The sequence below is a fragment of the Salvelinus alpinus genome, chromosome 34 (assembly GCF_045679555.1).
Source record: "Salvelinus alpinus chromosome 34, SLU_Salpinus.1, whole genome shotgun sequence".
Taxonomy (NCBI): domain Eukaryota; kingdom Metazoa; phylum Chordata; class Actinopteri; order Salmoniformes; family Salmonidae; genus Salvelinus; species Salvelinus alpinus.
The window spans coordinates 15666419-15680846 of record NC_092119.1 but is presented as its reverse complement, the minus strand read 5'-3'; the positions used below and the strand labels follow the sequence as shown (position 1 = coordinate 15680846).

Below are 14428 nucleotides of genomic sequence, written 5' to 3'. Positions count from 1 at the left end.
CCTAATTGACAAACAAACAAATAAACCAAAACAAAGGCAAAGTCTTCTCATGCTTTGTGAATTTCAAAAAAGCTTTCAACTCAATTTGGCATGTGGGTCTGCTATACAAATTGATGGAAAGTGGTGTTGGGGGAAAAACATACACAACGTTATAAAATCCATGTACACAAACAACAAGTGTGTGGTTAAAATTGGCAAAAAACACAAACATTTCTTTCCACAGGGCCGGGGGGTGAGACAGAGATGCAGCTTAAGCCCCACCCTCTTCAACATATATATCAACGAATTGGCAAGGGCACTAGAACAGTCTGCAGAACCCAGCCTCACCCTAACAGAATTTGAAGTCAAATGTCTACTTTTTGCTGATGATCTGGTGCTTCTGTCCCCAACCAAGGAGGGCCTACAGCAGCACCTAGATCTTCTGCAAAGATTCTGTCAGACCTGGGCCCTGATAGTAAATCTCAGCAAGACAAAAATAATGGTGTTCCAAAAAAGGTCCAGTTGCCAGGACCACGAATACAAATTCCATCTAGACAACGTTGCCCTAGAGCACTGTATCTTGGCCTAAACCTCAGCACCACGGGTAACTTCCACAAAGCTGTGAATGATCTGCGAGACAAGGCAAGAAGGGCCTTCTATACCATCAAAGGGAACATAATATTTGACATACCAATTAAAATCTGGCTAAAAATACTTCAATCAGTTATAGAACGATTACTTGTTAGATATTACTGCACGGTCGGGAACTAGAAGCACAAGCATTTCGCTACACTCGCATTAACATCTGCAAACCATTTTTTTTTTTTTTGAACCTATTGCCCTTTATGGTTGTGAGGTCTGGGGTCCACTCACCAATCAATAATTCACAAAATGGGACAAACACCAATTTTAGACTCTGCACGCAGAATTCTGCAAAAATATCCCCCGTTTACAGCGAAAAACACCAAATAATACATGCAGATCAGAATTACGCCGATACCCGCTAATTATCAAAATCCAGAAAAGAGCCATTAAATTCTACAATCACCTAAAAGGAAGCGATTCCCAAACCTTCACCTACAGAGAAATGAGAAGAGTCCCCTAAGCAAGCTGGTCCTGGGGCTCTGTTCACAAATACGAACAGACCCCACAGAGCCCCAGGACAGCAACACAACTAGACCCAACCAAATCATGAGAAAAGAAAAAGATAAAAGGAAAGAATTTACAAAAAAACAGAGCTAACTAGAATGCTATTTGGCCCTAAACAGAGAGTACACAGTGGCAGAATACCTGACCACTGTGACTGACCTAAAATGAAGGAAATCGTTGACTAGTATGTACAGACTCAGTGAGCATAGCCTTGCTATTGAGAAAGGCCACCGAGAAAGGCCACCTATTGAGAAAGACCAGGCTCTGCCCACAAAATGAGGTGGAAACTGAGCTGCACTTTCTAACCTCCTGCCAAATGTATGACCATATTAGATACATATATTTCCTCAGATTACACAGACCAACAAAGAATTAAAAAACAAATCAAATTTTGATAAACTCCCATATCTACTGGGTGAAAAACCACAGTGTGCCATCACAGCAGCAAGATTTGTGGCCTGTTGCCACAAGAAAAAAGCAACCAGTGAAGAACAAACACCACTGTAAATACAACCTATATTTATGTGTATTTATTTTCCATTTTGTATTTTAAATATTTGCACATCATTACAACACTGTATATAGACATAATATGACATTTGAAATTTCTTTACTATTTTGGAACTTTTGTGAGTGAAATGTTTACTGTTAATTTTGTATTGTGTATTTCACTTATGTTTATTATATATTTTACTTGCTTTGGCAATGTTTCCCATGCCAATAAAGCCCCTTAAATTGAAATTGAAATGTGATAGATAGATAGATAGATAGATAGATAGATAGATAGATAGATAGATAGATAGATAGATAGATAGATAGATAGAGGGGGAGAGAGGAAGAGGGAGAGAGAGAACGAGAGAGAATGAGAAAGCAAGAGAGAGTTAAAGAGAATGTATATATACAGTACCAGTCAACAGTTTGGACACACCTACTCATGCAAGGAAGGGAGAGAGACAAAGAGAGAGAGAGAGAGAGGGGGGGATAGACAAAGAGAGAGCGAGAGAGAGTGAAAGAGAATGAGAGAGAATGTGAGACTTGCTTTGGCAATGTTAACATATGTTTTCCATGCCAATAAAGCCCTTAAATTGAAATATAATTGAGAGTGAGAGAGAGAGAGAGAGAGAGAGAGAGAGAGAGAGAGAGAGAGAGAGAGAGAGAGAGAGAGAGGAAAAGAGAGAGAGAGAGAGAGAGAGAGAGAGAGAGAGAGAGAGAGAGAGAGAGAGAGAGGGGTGAAGTGTGTGTATAACATGAATAATGAGGAATAGGCCTCCGTGGTGACTTAATGGCCAGCCACATTACATCCAATGTTTTGAATCCACACTGCTGCCTCGTGGGCAGATCTGACAGAACAAAAGACCAATCTCTGCACCCTGACCAAGCATTAGCCCAATGTGTTGCTTTATCTCTGTGACCTGACCAAGCAGCAGCCCAATGTGTTGCTTTATCTGTGCGCCCTGACCAAGCAGCTGCCCAATGTGTTGCTTTATCTGTGCGCCCTGACCAAGCAGCTGCCCAATGTGTTGCTTTATCTGTGCGCCCTGACCAAGCAGCTGCCCAATATGTTGCTTTATCTCTGTGCCCTGACCAAGCAGCATCCCAATGTGTTGCTTTATCTCTGTGCCCTGAGCAAGCAGCAGCCCAATGTGTTGCTTTATCTCTGTGCCCTGACCAAGCAGCAGCCCAATGTGTTGCTTTATCTCTGTGCCCTGACCAAACAGTAGCCCACTGTGTTGCTTTATCTCTGTGACCTGACCAAACAGTAGCCCAATGTGTTGCTTTATCTCTGTGCCCTGACCAAGCAGCATCCCAATGTGTTGCTTTATCTCTGTGCACCCTGACCAAGCAGCATCCCAATGTGTTGCTTTGTCTGTGCGCCCTGACCAAGCAGTAGCCCAATGTGTTGCTTTATCTCTGTGCCCTGAGCAAGCAGCAGCCCAATGTGTTGCTTTATATCTGTGCCCTGACCAAGCAGCAGCCCAATGTGTTGCTTTATCTCTGCGCCCTGACCAAGCAGCATCCCAATGTGTTGATTTATCTCTGTGCCCTGAGCAAGCAGCAGCCCAATGTGTTGCTTTATCTCTGCGCCCTGACCAAGCAGCAGCCCAATGTGTTGCTTTATCTCTGCGCCCTGTCCAAGCAGTAGCCCAATGTGTTGCTTTATCTCTGTGCCCTGACCAAGCAGCATCCCAATGTGTTGCTTTATATCTGTGCCCTGACCAAGCAGCAGCCCAATGTGTTGCTTTATCTCTGCGCCCTGACCAAGCAGCATCCCAATGTGTTGATTTATCTCTGTGCCCTGACCAAGCAGCAGCCCAATGTGTTGCTTTATCTCTGTGCCCTGACCAAGCAGCAGCCCAATGTGTTGCTTTATCTCTGTGACCTGAGCAAGCAGTAGCCCAATATGTTGCTTTATCTCTGTGCCCTGAGCAAGCAGCAGCCCAATGTGTTGCTTTATCTCTGTGCCCTGACCAAGCAGCAGCCCAATGTGTTGCTTTATCTCTGTGCCCTGACCAAGCAGCATCCCAATGTGTTGCTTTATCTCTGTGCCCTGACCAAGCAGCATCCCAATGTGTTGCTTTATCTCTGTGCCCTGACCAAGCAGCATCCCAATGTGTTGCTTTATCTCTGTGCCCTGACCAAGCAGCATCCCAATGTGTTGCTTTATCTCTGTGCCCTGACCAAGCAGCATCCCAATGTGTTGCTTTATCTCTGTGCCCTGAGCAAGCAGTAGCCCAATGTGTTGCTTTATCTCTGTGCCCTGACCAAGCAGCATCCCAATGTGTTGCTTTATCTCTGTGCCCTGACCAAGCAGCATCCCAATGTGCTGCTTTATCTCTGCACCCTGACCAAGCAGCATCCCAATGTGCTGCGTCACCTAAAGCTTCTGAGCCAGCAAAACCTGGCTGCTTAAAATACAGCAAGAAAACATGGTACGCCCTAACACTTTCTATTAAGCCCATAATCTGTAACGCATTATGAACACAGTCATGATGACGATGATTAGGTCTGACCCCATTTAGTCGACTGGTCGATTGTTTGTTCAATAGGCTGTCGGTAGACCAAGATGTCGAGCAGTATATTTTATGGTACATGAGTCACCTGTCTGATTCACACCTGTCTCAGCGGACTAATCATTTTTATTTTTTTTATTTCACCTTTATTTAACCAGGTAGGCCAGTTGAGAACAAGTTCTCATTTACAATTGCGACCTGACCAAGATAAAGCAAAGCAGTTCGACACATACAACAACACAGAGTTACACATGGAGTAAAACAAACATACAGTCAATAATACAGTAGAAAAATAAGTCTATATACAATGTGAGCAAGTGAGGTGAGATAAGGGAGGTGAAGGCAAAAGAAAGGCCATGGTGGCGAAGTAAATACAATATAGCAAGTAAAACACTGGAATGGTTGATTTGCAGTGGAAGAATGTGCAAAGTAGAGATAGAAATAATGGGGTGCAAAGGAGCAAAATAAATAAATAAATAAATACAGTAGGGAAAGAGGTAGTTGTTTGGGCGGAGGCCACGGGTGGGACGGCACACCAGTAGCACCAGTAGTAAATTTACCGTTCATTCTCATCATTTCTAATCTACAATGTTTGTTTGGTTATGGTCATTTCTGTTAATGCATTCAATATATTATTATTACAATCTTTTACCACTCTCATTGCCACAACCTAGGCTACACTTCTTGAACTGCACTGTTGGTTAAGGGCTTGTAAGAAAGCATTTCACAGTAAGGTCTACACCTGTTGTATTCGGCGCATGTGACAAATAAAGTTTGATTTGATTTGAGGAAAACGTTTTGGTTTATTTCATTCCATTTAGGAGATGACAATTTATTCATTGTTGTTTGTTTGTAGTGCTCCTGTCAATGTTGAGTAAGGACGCGCACCTGATTACACATAGGCCTAAGCTACCTAACCTGTGTGCAAATGTAGGCCTATAAATGTGCCCATTTGGGGATCTGATAGTATTTCTGATCATCTTAACTCACGATCCCTGTTGAACTTCTCAAAGTAATGTTTTCTTCACCTCAAACAGCAAGTAAACAAGGTCTGGTTTTACATCCATTGAGAACGACAATAGTTCCTCAACGTAGCTTGTTGAAAAATCTTTCCAGCTCACTTTCAGTAACCACTCAGTGTGAAAGGGGGGAAAAATGTCATGCTCTGATCTGGTATAAAAGTCATGAAATAGGCTAGCAAGAGCTTCAGGCCAGACCCAAGTTAATAGTTGATACAATGTTTCAAGTTCCTTGCCGACAGTCGATGCATAGCCAATGTGATTTATATGATATTTTTATTTGTTGGCTTTATTTATGTAGGCATATTTTTACATAGTTGGCAATGGCAATAGAAGTTACTTTGAGAATTTTGATTAACCACATGATAATGATTTTGAGATACTAAGACTTTATTATAAATGAAATGAAACTCTTCAACGAAAATGTCCATATAAAAACCATAACTGGCACGCAGATCAGTAGAAATGGTAAGATAAACTGGCACTCCAAATGGAAAAGGTTGCCGAACCCCTGGTGTAGCCTATTTAGAGTGTAACTGCAGAATCTGTGAAGGCCAGCAGCAGCAGGAGGAAGAGGGTCCAGAACCGTTTAATTTTCATATAGGGAAAAATACAGGGAAAAATAGGGAAAAATACATGCTTAAAAATTTTGACCAATCGATTGGTTGAAAGAACAGATGACTCTAGGTAAACCAATATTTGTTTTGGTCAGGGACAGCCTTATGATGAATAGCCATAATATGTGTTTATAACGATGGTTATAGGTCATTATGAGAGTGTTTATAGTGTTAAGGAGCTGAACTGCCACCTGGGCTTCAGGAGCAGACTGACTGCTTCCTTCAGAGACAAGCTCCTCCCATCTCACACTCTCCATCTGCACCGTGCTGCTGCACTCTCCCTGCCTGCCAAACCGAGCCATGGACACACACACACACACACACACACACACACACACACACACACACACACACACACACACACACACACACACACACACACACACACACACACACACACACACACACACAGCTCCAATCTACAGGTAATATTTATGTACAGTAGTTCTGTCCTTGAGCTGTTGTCTATTAATGTTCTGTATTATGTCATGTTTCATGTTTTGTGTGGACCCCAGGAAGAGTAGCTGTTGGGGATCTTAATAAAATACCAAATGCCATCTTCTCCAAAATGTCCTGGTGAGCTCCTCTACAACAATGACAGAGATAGTTCTACCTCTTGGCAGAGACCATACTATTCCTTTCTCCTCATCTTGACTGTTCGGATCACATTGACTCAGTAAGACATACTGCAGGCCCACTGTGGCCTGCTCAGAAACTGAGCAACACAGGGATCTCTGCCCTAGTCATATTTACTTTCTCTGTCTGACTCTCCTCTGTTTCCGATGTTGTTGTGACAACCCAACATGGTGTTGTGACAACCCACTGGTTCCAATGTTGTTGTGACAACCCAATATACTCATCTTCAGTAACAGTTGTCTCAATCAAAATAACTCTACAGGACTGATACTGAATTCCACAAACAACTCAGTAACTACCGTCACACAATCCAAACAGATGATGAAAAATATATCTATAAATGTTACGAGCCTATCATGACCTCAATCAAACTGTAGTTTCCATATGAACATACTGTCCTTAAAACCTCTGACATTATAAGTGATTAAAACAGATTCAATGTAACGGAGCCTCTCAGAATCATTATGATTGGATGACAACGATCCAATCTCAGTTCACACATGAAATGAAATGCCACTGTCCATAAGACTGGCAGTTACAGACATTACACCATGATCAGGTTAATATTCAGGATAGAAATATTACCATAGTGATACAATTGTTGTATCTCAGTGATTATACTGTTGTAATAACATCATCTCATAATCTCAGCTCCTATACCGAAATGGAAGCTGTGGGTGTCATAATTTACATTTACATTTAAGTCATTTAGCTGACGCTCTTATCCAGAGCGACTTACAAATTGAAGCCCATAATAGCCCATCATAGGCTACACATGTCTTATAAAGTGTTGTGAGAGAAGCACAAGGGGAAAAATAAGTCATATCCTCTTACCTTTGTCAAGTGGGAATTGATCCATTTAGTAAAAGTTCTCTTCTGTACTGCTTCTTGCTCATCTGTAATAAAAGTGGAACAGAACATTGTCATGATGTCACAGAACATTGTCATGATGTCACAGAACATTGTCACGATTTCACAGAACATTGTCATGATGTCACAGAACATTGTCACGATGTCACAGAACATTGTCACGATCTCACAGAACATTGTCACGATCTCACAGAACATTGTCACGATCTCACAGAACATTGTCATGGTGTCACAGAACATTGTCACGATGTCACGGAACATTGTCATGATGTCACAGAACATTGTCATGATGTCACACAGACACCGCTTAGTCCGCTTACACCCACTGCTGCTTCCCCTGTTTCATGCTACAGTATATTCTCTGTTCCCAATGCTTCATGTAGCCTGTTAAAGTAAGTGCATTCACAAACAGTGTGAATATTTAATTGAGTAGTGAGTAGTGTCCATTACAATAGCAGACCTCTGATCTCCCCAGCCCCAAACCTCACGGTATCAAAGGTAGGCGGGTTATGGGACAGATGAAGGGAAGAAGAGAGGAATGGAGAAAGAGAAGAAGGGAGGAAGAGAGGAAGGGAGGAAGAGAGGAAAATATGCAGTGGAGAATTCTTCAACACAACTAGACTGAGTAGACAAAACCTTAGGAACACCTGCTCTTTCCATGACATAGACTAACTAGGTGAATCTAGGTGAAAGCTATGATCCCTTATTGATGTCACTGGTTAAATCCACTTAAATCGGTGTAGATGAAGGGGAGGAGACAGGTTCAAGAACTGTAACGCTGCTGGGTTTTTCACGCTCAACAGTTTCCCGTGTGTATCAAGAATGGTCCACCACTCAAAGGACATCCAGCCAACTTGACACAACTGTGGGAAGCATTGGAGTCAATATGGGCCAGCATCCCTATGGAACACTTTCGACACCTTGTAGAGTCCATGCCCGATGACTTGAGGCTGTTCTGAGGGCAAAAGGGGGTGCAACTCAATATTAGAAAGGTGTTCTTAATGTTTTGGACTCTCATTATAGTTCAAGACCTAACATATCAAGAACGGGACGTGTGAAAAAATGACCAAAGACGCACTTAAACTTCACAATAATACTGTAATTTCTCTTACAGTTAAAAACGGTATATACATAGAATCTAATCACGCCCAATAGATATTGACAGGAGCTTTCTTGCATCCTAACACTATGAGGTCATAAGGAGAAGAGATTTCTATTCTTGCAGACTCACTGCTCAATGCCCAATCCACCAATAACGACATGCGTGGCCTCTCAGGTCACCCCCAACCAAGTCCTTTATGGAGGGGGGATAATAACTGCAGACAGACTCTGTGTCTCATGCGTAATGCATTTCTGCTTTCACACAAAACAAAACATCTGATTTTTGTGGATCCAACTTCTGTCGCTGTCATAGAAAAGAAGGGTGACATAGATAGATACAGTGACATGTCTGCCGGTAGGTTGAACAACACTGGACACACACAGTGGCCATTTTTTTTAAATTCGCATTTGAAATATACTGCCTGGTCACTTGCTGCAGGAGAACAGGGCCAGACTAACAACACACTAATATGCATCTGGCTCATGCGTCTAGTTCACCTACATATAAGCCACAATCCAAGGCAGGTTTCCTTGTTGTTTTCTATCTAAATCCTGAGAGAACGGGATGCAGCGATGATCTATATAAAACGCTGCTGCCGGCCTACTTACCACGGAGATACTGAAAGAATCCCGTCACCAAGTTAAGAGAAGAGCTCTTTTTGACAGTTACATCCTTATAGTGAGCCATTCTCCAGTCACATGCTCGCCACCTCCCTCCTTATGCCCTTCACATTGTGAGCTTGTTGTGAGCCTCTGTCTGTCTGTCTATCTGTCTGTCTGAGCAGAGGATGACAGTCCATCCACAGTGGAAAAAGAAACCGAGGAAAGAGGGGCAACCACAGCTGTTCCTTTCCCTTTTATTTCAGACAGGAAGCAGAACAGATCTGAGCTGCCTCAGCCTGGATGGTCACTTGTTTCCCGGTGACAACACAGAGCTGAGCTGCTGGGGGTTAGCTGCAGGAACGCAGCCTCAATCCCTTCCTACTCCCCGACATACACACACACCCCTAACACACACACCCTGACCACACACACACCCTGACCACACACACACACACACACACACAGACCAGAGCAGGCAGTGGAAACCCCTCTAACAGAGACAGATATTTACGATATTTCCCATCATCCCATCCTTCCCTCCTCTTCCTGTTATTCTCCCATGATCCAGAGGACAGGAGCCACGCTTGTGTTGTGTGGATGTCATGTGTAATGCATGTGATGTGTGCACAGCCCAGCCTCCTCTACACTGCCAGCCTCCCTGCCTCCTAGTAGCCCCGCCTCCCTGCCTCCCAGTAACCCTGCCTCCCAGTAGCCCCGCCTCCCTCTAGCAGCAGCATCCATCCCAGACAGGAGCAGGAGGGATCAGCCTGGAGCACTGCTCAACCAATCAGGGAGGCAGTGATGTCACAGGCTGCCTTTGCTGCATTATCCCCCATTTAAGCAGGGAGGGAGGGTGTGAGTGTGCATGCTTGTGTGTGTGTGTATGTGTGTGTGTGTGTGTGAGTGCGTGCGTGCGTGCGTGCAGGAGGGTGTGTGTGGGTGTGTGTGTAGTGGGAGGGTGTGTGTGTGTGTGATTGTGTACTGTATGTGTGTGTTTGTGTGCTTGTTTGTTTGTGTGTGTGTGTGTGTGTGTGTGTGTGTGTGTGTGTGTGTGTGTGTGTGTGTGTGTGTGTGTGTGTGTGTGTGTGTGTGTGTGTGTGTGTGTGTGTGTGTGTGTGTGTGTGTGTGTGTGTGTGACTTAAGTATTCTAAGATTGAATTATATTAAAGCTATTACATTACTTTCCCACCAACAAAGACCAGAACATGCTACAATACCCCAGCATGGGGCAACAGAATAGTATTAACAACATGCTACAATATCCCAGCATGGGGCAACAGAATAGTATTAACAACATGCTACAATATCCCAGCATGGGGCAACAGAATAGTATTAACAACATCCTACAATATCCCAGCATGGGGCAACAGAATAGTATTAACAACATGCTACAATATCCCAGCATGGGGCAACAGAATAGTACCAACAACATGCTACAATACCCCAGCATGGGGCAACAGAATAGTACTAACAACATGCTACAATATCCCAGCATGGGGCAACAGAATAGTACCAACAACATGCTACAATACCCCAGCATGGGGCAACAGAATAGTATTAACAACATGCTACAATATCCCAGCATGGGGCAACAGAATAGTACTAACAACATGCTACAATATCCCAGCATGGGGCAACAGAATAGTACCAACAACATGCTACAATATCCCAGCATGGGGCAACAGAATAGTACCAACAACATGCTACAATATCCCAGCATGGGGCAACAGAATAGTACTAACAACATGCTACAATACCCCAGCATGGGGCAACAGAATAGTACTAACAACATGCTACAATACCCCAGCATGGGGCAACAGAATAGTATTAACAACATGCTACAATATCCCAGCATGGGGCAACAGAATAGTACCAACAACATGCTACAATATCCCAGCATGGGGCAACAGAATAGTATTAACAACATGCTACAATACCCCAGCATGGGGCAACAGAATAGTATTAACAACATGCTACAATATCCCAGCATGGGGCAACAGAATAGTACCAACAACATGCTACAATACCCCAGCATGGGGCAACAGAATAGTATTAACAACATGCTACAATACCCCAGCATGGGGCAACAGAATAGTATTAACAACATGCTACAATATCCCAGCATGGGGCAACAGAATAGTACCAACAACATGCTACAATACCCCAGCATGGGGCAACAGAATAGTATTAACAACATGCTACAATATCCCAGCATGGGGCAACAGAATAGTACCAACAACATGCTACAATACCCCAGCATGGGGCAACAGTAAATAATTGATTTCATTGCAGGTAGATGGCATCAGCCACCTGCTCTCTGACTACCAGTGCTACTGTGGTAGATACAGTACCTTGGGGTTCCCCTTGGGATTCCCCCACAGGCAATCAAGTAAATGAATTGTTTCTGTCATGCAACAATTTCAAAGATTTTACTGAGTTACATTTCATATGAAGAAATCAGTCAATTGAAAAAAATTGATTAGGCCATAATCTATGGATTTCACATGACTGGGAATACAGACATGATTATGTTAGACACAGATACCTTTGATAAAGCGTAGGGGAGTGGATCAGAAAACCAGTCAGTATCTGGTGTGACCACCATTTGCCTCATGCAGCGTGACACATCTCCTTTGCATAGAGTTGATCAGGCTGTTGATTGTGGCCTGCGGTATGTCTGTCCCACTCCTTTTCAATGGCTGTGCAAAGTTTCTGGATATTGGCGGGAAGTAGAACACACTGTCAATCCAGAGCATTCCAAACATGCTCAATGGGTGACATGTCTGGTAAGTATGCAGGCTATGGAAGAACTGGGCCATTTTCAGCGTCCAGGAATTGTGTACAGATCCTTGCGACATGGGGCTGTGCATTATCATGCTGAAACATGAGGGGACGGCGGTGGATGAATGGCACAACAAAGGGCCTCAGGATCTCGTCACATTATCTTTGTGCATTCAAATTGCCATCAATGAAATGCAATTGTGTTCGTTATCCGTAGCTCATGCCTGTCCATACCATAACCCCACCATCACCACGGGGAACTCTATTCACAACATTGACATCAGCAAACCGCTCGCCCACACAATGCCATACACTCTGTCTGCCCGGGACAGTTGAAACCGGGATTCATCCGTGAAGAGCACACTTCTCCAGCATGCCAGTGGCCATGGAAGGTGATTTTTTTCCCACTGAAGTCGGTATTGACGCCGAACTGCAATCAGGTCAAGACCCTGGTGAGGACGACGAGCATGCAGTTTAACTTGCATGAGACGGTTTCCGACAGTTTGTGCAGAAATGATTAGGTTGTGCAAGCCCACAGTTTCATCAGCTGTCCGGGTGGCTGGTCTCAGACGATCCCGCTGTGAAGAAGCTGGATGTGAGGATCCTTGGCTGGCGTGGTTAAACGTGGTCTGTGGTTGTGAGGCCGGTTGGAAGTACTGCCAAATTAACTAAAACTTATGGTAGAGAAGTTAACATTTAATTATCTGTCAACAACAGCTCTGTTGGACATTTCTGCAGACAGCATGCCAATTGCACGCTCCCTCAAAACTTGAGAAATCTGTGGGATTGTGTTGTGTGACAAAACTGCACATTTTAGATCCACCTGTGTAATAATCATGCTGTTTAATCACTAGGATTAAATGTCAGGAATTGTGAAAAACTAAGTTTAAATGTATTTGGCTAAGCTGTATGTAAACTTCCGACTTCAACTGTATATTATCTGATTCATGTGGGATTTAGTTTCCTGACACAAAAACAAGCCAGTTGATCAGAATATATCATAGAGTTTTAGAAATTGCTGTCAGGTGGATGGAATATCTTGGCCAAAGAGAAATGCTGACTAACAGGGATAGAAACAAATGTGTGCAGAACATTTGAGAGAAATAAGCTTTTTGTGCGTACGGATTTCTTTCAATTTCAGCTCATGAAACATGGGACCAACACTTTACATGTGGAGTTTATATATATATTTTTCAGTGTACATCTCAATTCTTAAAAATAAATGTTTCTGGTGCTCCTTAACTCTGAATTGTAATTGCTGGCAATTCTTATCGTTAATAGCGCAAATATTTTTGATTGTGCTCCTAAATATTTTTATGTACTCCTACATTTTTCAACTTAGGAGCACATGTGCTCCTTGTAAAAAATATCAGCGTAGAGCCCTGTATAAATATCACGAACACATGGCCTTGTTCTCTCCAGTTAATATCTTCATTCAGTTTAGTTAGACATACGGTACGTAAGTACTAAAACAGGGATGTAGCCTAAGTGGGCATTGAAGAGGATAAACCCAGGAACAAACACAACCACCAACCCCAGAGCAGAAGTAATCTAAATGAGTGATTTCGTTCTTAAAGTGATCTTAGAGCATGATGACACCTTTGGCAATGAGTGTCCTGTAGTGTACTGCCCTACAAAGGCAAAACGCAGTAACTTTGGTCAAAAATCTTTGATCTGTTGTAATGGCCATGTACAGTTGATGTCGGAAGTTTACATACACTTAGGTTGGAAACCACTTAGGTTGGTTGTTCAACCACTCCACACATTTCTTGTTAACAAACTATAGTTTTGGCAAGTCGGTTAGGACATCTACTTTGTGCATGACACAATTAATTGTAATTTTCCCAACAATTGTTTACAGACAGATTATTTCACTTATAATTCACTGTATCACAATAGGGTGAGAAGTGGGTCCGTGGGTCAGAAGTTTACATACACTAAGTTGACTGTTCCTTTAAACAGCTTGGAAATTTCCAGAAAATGATGTCATGGCTTTAGAAGCTTCTAATAGGCTAATTGACATCATTTGAGTCAATTGGAGGTGTACCTGTTGATGTGTGTCACGTTCTGACCATAGTTCTTGTGTGTTTTGCTTGTTTTAGTGTTGGTCAGGACGTGAGCTGGGTGGGCATTCTATGTTGTGTGTCTAGTTTGTCTGTTTCTATGTTTGGCCTAATATGGTTCTCAATCAGAGGCAGATGTTTTGTGTTGTCTCTGATTGGGAATCATATATAGGTGGCTTGTTTTGTGTTGGGGTTTATGGGTGGTTGTTTCCTGTCTCTGTGTTTTCTCTGCACCAGCTAGGACTGTATCGGTTTGCCACATTTTTGTAATTGTTAAGTGTTCACTGTTTATCATTATTAAATATGTTGAGCAACAACTACGCTGCGTCTTGGTCCGATCCCTGCTACACCTCCTCTTCTCTTGAAGAGAAGGAAGGCTGCCATTACAATGTGTTTCAAGGCCTACCTTCAAACTCAGTGCCTCTTTGCTTGACATCATGGGAAAATCAAAAGAAATCAACCAAGACCTCAGAAAAAAATGATAGACCTCCACAAGTCTGGTTCATCCTTGAGAGCAATTTCCAAACGCCTGAAGGTACCACGTTCATCTGTACAAACAATAGTAGGCAAGTATAAACACCATGGAACCACACAGCCAT

The 14428-nt window shown here is 42.9% G+C and overlaps 1 protein-coding gene across 3 annotated transcripts in view; it reads right to left on the bottom strand.

Moving 5' to 3' along the window:
- Window positions 1-14428, bottom strand: part of LOC139563596 (nesprin-1-like) — a 160868-nt gene that overhangs the window by 127885 nt on the left and 18555 nt on the right. For 2 of the 3 annotated variants that reach the window (XM_071382386.1, XM_071382387.1), the window contains exon 3: window positions 7246-7307. In XM_071382386.1, the coding sequence (XP_071238487.1) occupies window positions 7246-7307 (62 nt within the window). Of the gene's footprint in view, window positions 1-7245; window positions 7308-8991; window positions 9580-14428 lie in introns of those variants that run through there. The other variant, XM_071382389.1, reaches the window with a different exon arrangement.